The sequence below is a fragment of the Limulus polyphemus genome, unplaced genomic scaffold (genome assembly GCF_000517525.1).
Source record: "Limulus polyphemus unplaced genomic scaffold, Limulus_polyphemus-2.1.2 Scaffold258, whole genome shotgun sequence".
Lineage (NCBI taxonomy): Eukaryota > Metazoa > Arthropoda > Merostomata > Xiphosura > Limulidae > Limulus > Limulus polyphemus.
This window is the reverse complement of record NW_013665868.1, coordinates 257,178-262,680: the sequence shown is the minus strand read 5'-3', so window position 1 is coordinate 262,680 and position 5,503 is coordinate 257,178. Positions and strand designations below refer to the sequence as shown.

Below are 5,503 nucleotides of genomic sequence, written 5' to 3'. Positions count from 1 at the left end.
AAACCTACAAAAACCCACAACTACTTGCACTTTAATTCTAACCACTAATTCTAACTACTAACGTGTTACAGTAGCTGGAAAAGACGTGAGGGTAATGGAGCAACGCGCTTTTCTAGTTGGATAACATAACAATCAGTGTTCATTATAAACCTACAAATACCCACAACTACTTGCACTTTAATTCTAACCACTAATTCTAACTACTAACGTGTTACAGTAGCTGGAAAAGACGTGAGGGTAATGGAGCAACGCGCTTTTCTAGTTGGAGAATGTAAACATCAAACGAACCAATATCTCCAGATTTCTGCCCTAGAGTGGGCTTCAGATTGTCATTTCTGCCCTGGAGTGGGTGAACTCTGTTCACTGATTAGTCGTATTACATCAATCAATCATCTGTTTGTCTGTTATGGAATACCGTCACATAAGACTTGCTGCATAACAAGTGACATTTATGTGTATACTATAAAAATTCATGTGGGAACAGATTGTTATACATGATTTACGACTGAGAGGGTATTTTACGACCCTGGGAGGCACGATTCGCAACTATTGTGTACATGCTCTCCTACTTCTATAGCATGTGATGTCACAAATTACAGTACTCTCAAACCGGGTTTGTTTTAATACAAGTTAATACCATAAATATGAATAACACTAGATTAGAAGTCACGTGACTTTCGACATGCGCATGTGATCGAACTGACAATGGCAAGGCGATCTCACCTCACAACAAATGGTCGTTTCTCATCTAAACTAGACGTTGGGATAATTTTGTCATTTGATTTTAATAAATTTGTCAAGACAAGATAACCTAAACCTGATTTTAACTTAGATATTAGTGCAAACATTGTTCACAAACACATATATCTGACCTGTTGTATAAAGAATGCATTGGATTTTAGCCCTTTAATATAAAATATATTTCCTGGGTAATTATGTCTCACAGAAAAATATACATCTCAAAATATTGTTGCCAATGAAGAAGAGATGGCGCATCATGTCCTTTCTGATGGGCGGGGGGGGGGGGAAGAAGAAGAATGCTATTTATGTATCTGCACCTCCAAACATTCAACGTTCTTAATTTGTGTTATAAATATAATAAAACTGATTCTGGTATATTTGAGAATTTGTGGCAAAATTATATATACAACATGAAAAAAAAAAAAGAACAGAAATCATTACACCCATTTCATCAATGATGCATTACATATACTGTACCAGATCTAAAGACAATAAATTTAGCAATGTTTCTCTTTTAAATACTCCCTTTTCCTCTTCTTTACCGAGTTATGACCGAATGGTCATGTTCTCCTCCCCACACTTCACCTGCTACTAGATCTTTTTGGATCTGAACCCCTTCCTTCCAAATGGTCTCTGCAAGGGTTTATGATTAAAAGCTTGAAATGTAAGAAAAAATTTGAAAAAAATCAATACAAACCAAACCAATTATTACTTATCTATGTGCGTGCGCACATGCGCGTGTGCATCTTTTTATGCGAAAAACCACATAGAAAAGAAATGTGCACGTGCGTCCACGCATATGCGTCTTTTTAATGAGGCAAGCTAGCAAAAAACCCCATAGAAAAGAAGTGGTTCCTTATATTACAAATAAAACTCACAGACAGACAGACATGTGTGTATGTATGACCACCATAGCTTCAAGAGGAAAGAACTTAGAACCTGAAATTTTGTACCCATATTAAGTGGACCCTGAGGGTGTGCATCTGGTTATTACTTATCTTATCCACGTGCGTGCGCATATTTTTTAATGATGCAAGTTATCGAAAAACCACTTAGAAAAAAAAAGTGGTTTCTTATATAACACCTTCTAATATATAGAAAAGCCAGTGCGTTTTGGTAACAATGCATTCCAACAATGACTTTTATGTCATGTTGCTTAGTAACAAAAGTATATAGGTTATACTTTTATGCTAAAATGGGTTCAGAATACAAACACCATTAACCTAATAACCCTCAGTAAAAAGAGGAAAAGGGAGTCTTTAAAAGAGTAACATTGCTAAATATATTGACTTTAGATCTGGTACATATATATAATGCATCATTGATAAAATGGGTGTAATGATTTCTGTTACTTCTTTTTTGTCTTCATGGTGTATATATTTTAAGCATTTGTATCAATATTTCCCACAAATTCTCAAATAAATCTGAATCAATTGTATTATATTCATAACATAAATTGTCTTAATTATTTTCATCCACTTCAATTAAGAACGTTAAATATTTGGAGGTGTAGATACATAAATAGCATTATTTCCCCCACCCTCCCCAGAACAGGACATGATGCGCTACTTCTTGTCCATTGACAAGAATATTTGAAATTTATATTATTCTGTGAGATATAGTAAACACCTAGGAAAAATAACAGATTTTAATCTTGAGAATTACGTCTGGGATAAAATTCAATGCATTCTTGATATGACAGGTCAGATATGTGTGTTTTGTGAACCATGTTTGCACCAGTTTATAAGTTAAAATCAGGTTTAGATCATCCTGGCTTGACAAATTTATTAAAATAAAACAATCAAATTATCCAAACGTCTAGTTTAGATGGGAACTGCCATAAGTTGTGAGGTGAGATCGCCTTGCCCTTGTCAGTTCGACTAGATGGCTTTGAAAGTTCAAAAAATGGCAATGGTAACCGCTTGCGCATGCCGAAAATCGCGTGACTTCTAATCTAGTATTATTTATATTTATGGTGTGAAGTATTTTATTAAAACACAGTTTAGACTTTTAACCTGAGCATTAGATAGTATATAAACTGCCGTATTTATATATTTAATATTAATCCACTTCTTGTAATGATAATAATTACAATTACTGTAGTATGACCGTTCTTTTTTTTATGCATCACAGGCGTTTTTAGACGTGCCACAAGCTGGATGTTGGGTCTTGGAGAATAACACTTTCAATTCCTCTCTCAAAGAGCCTGTCTTGGTCGATTTCCGTTTGTCCGAAGACTGTGCGATCAGAGATTTCCCTAGAATACCAGAGGTAATATAATCCTACTTAGTAGCTTAGAGGTCTTTAGGAATTCTTCCGGTGAATAAAAATTTCAAGGAAGTTTTTTGTTACTTGTGTAAAACTCTAACATCTTACGATAAATTTTTCATTTACTAAAGGTTTAACAAACTGTTTTGAAACCTCTGTAATATTACATCGACAAAAGTTTTCATTAAAATGTACAAGTGATCAAAGTTTTGTGTGTGTATGTGTCATATATATATATTCTATCAGTGTAATGCTGTAAGATCCAGAACGTTGTTTTCTCGTGAACAAGCATGCTGTTGTTAGTCTAAGTTGGTTTCGAACAACGTAAGACTGACGCACAAATGTATCGAAACTAATTTCGATAATTTCAAGTCTTCTAATAGTTTGTTCCATTTATTATAGTTTTTTTTCCACTAACCTTTTAATCTGACGATAGTTTAAATTGGTCTATAATAACGTATTATAATGAATACGTAATTTGATTGTGACATAAATTGGTCTCGAACATCATATTATGGCAAATAAGATGTTTGACTGTAGCCCAAAGTGGTCTCGAACATTATATTCTAGTGAAGGTGTGGCTAACCTTTTAAAATATCTAGAGCCACACAAAGAAATTGCAAACGACAAGGAGAAACAACTTTCAAGAATAGTAGCAAGCAATATTATTCCTGCTGGTATTTTGCCTATAACTATTCAAAGGCGAGTGGTTGATATATAATGTCGATATGTGATGTTATATACTTATAACTAAATAAATATAGGTAAAATAAGTATTACCTACGTAGAAATTATAAACGTTTGAAGAGCCTCTCTGCCACCACTGAAAAGCCGGGCGTGGCTTTCGAGACACCAGTCGCCCACATCAGTTCTAATGTGTTGAAGTTAGATAAGGTTTCGAAGTTCTAAGCTGATGAGCAACCATCGATGAAAAGTTAAGTGATCGAGTTTTTTTTGCCATAAAAGGGTTTTTGCTGATGAATCTTCTGACATTTAAAGTGTTTCTTTATCTGTGATAAGTCAACAAGCGTAAATTGGTTGCTTGAAAATACTTAAAAGTTTAATTCTTTTTTTCGATAGTTTATTTCGTTTAGCATGGTAATGGTGATGCTGACCGTGGCAGCGTTCCTAACTTTGAGTGTGATGCAAAAGTTTTTCATCCTTGTGGCGTTTGTTGGAAGCTTCTGCCCTATCCCGCTTCTTGTCCAGGCACCTTTATTTGAGGTGTATGACCTCCTGTTACTACAAAACACAGGGTGAGTTTATTGACAAAACAATAAGTCATTACCTATCTGCTGTTAACAGCATCATATTTTTATGTGTTTTGTAGATAAATGACGTGTAACCAAGTACTGTTTCTTTATTTAAAGTTAAGCATAAAGCTACATAATGGGCTCTCTGTGCTCTGCCCACCACGGGTATCGAAACCCGGTTGATAGCGTTGTAAGTCCGCATACATACCGCTGTGGCACTGGGGGGCGTAACCAAGTATAAAATGTTAACTGCTTATAAATTTATACTCGATAAATGACTAAAAAAGTTATAATCCAAGCATAATCAAAACCTCATTAACATATACAAGAAAAAAAAAACTTTTCCCAGCTCGAAGACTTTTTCTCATCAAAGTAAAATAATAAGGAACAAAAATATTTTCTTTATTTATCTTTATGAATAAAAAACAAGGCACAAGAAATTAATGGTGTAATTTTTTAAGCAGCCTTTGGTTAGCAACAGTTGTTTTAGTAAAGTTAAATTCTTAATAATTGATTGATCTTAAAATATGTACCTTAAATAAGTAAAATTTAAAGTGGCTCGTCCAGTATGAGTTTCTATTACTTGCGTATGTTAATAACGTATTTGACCAAAAGTCCTTGTATTTCTTAAGAAGCATGAGATTTGTCAAAACTTAACAAAAATATGAACTCGGTAGTTGCAGTATAACTCTATATCATTTCTGTTACATTCACTGTAAGAGGCTTAGAAAGTCGCGTATAGAAAAAGTTCAAGTTTTTATCTTATTTCCTGAAACAGAGACATAGATCGTGGCTCAACCCCTTCAAAATATCTTGCCATTCTAGTGGTAGTACTCTTCCTCATTGCCCTGCTGATCCACGGCCACCAGGCCGAAGCCACCGAAAGATTGGATTTTCTGTGGAAACTGCAGGCCATGGAAGAAAAGGAAGATATGGAACATCTACAGGCTTATAATAGAAAGCTTCTTAGTAACATCCTTCCAGCCCACGTGGCTGAACATTTTCTTGCTGCTGACCACAGGAACGAGGTAAATGTAGACCCAGCCTACTTGTTATAGAGAAACTAGTGACGTTATATTTTTGATTTGATAAAAGAGAAATTTAACATAGAGCAAGTACACTTTACCAAGAAAAAAGAGCTTATCTTTTTAATTGCGCATTATACAAGAACAGTCACTTAACTAGTGCAAAATTTAAAAACATGTGTGTAAAAATTTATTGATTTATTTTATTTAATGAAC

General features: G+C 34.4%; 1 protein-coding gene across 2 annotated transcripts in view; it reads left to right on the top strand.

Moving 5' to 3' along the window:
- The window catches only part of LOC106478879 (adenylate cyclase type 5-like), a 64,179-nt gene that overhangs the window by 37,506 nt on the left and 21,170 nt on the right, over positions 1-5,503 (top strand). For both annotated transcript variants that reach the window (XM_022382572.1, XM_022382571.1), the window contains exons 9-11: positions 2,875-3,012; positions 4,090-4,265; positions 5,041-5,290. In XM_022382572.1, the coding sequence (XP_022238280.1) occupies positions 2,875-3,012; positions 4,090-4,265; positions 5,041-5,290 (564 nt within the window). The remainder of the gene's footprint in view (positions 1-2,874; positions 3,013-4,089; positions 4,266-5,040; positions 5,291-5,503) is intronic.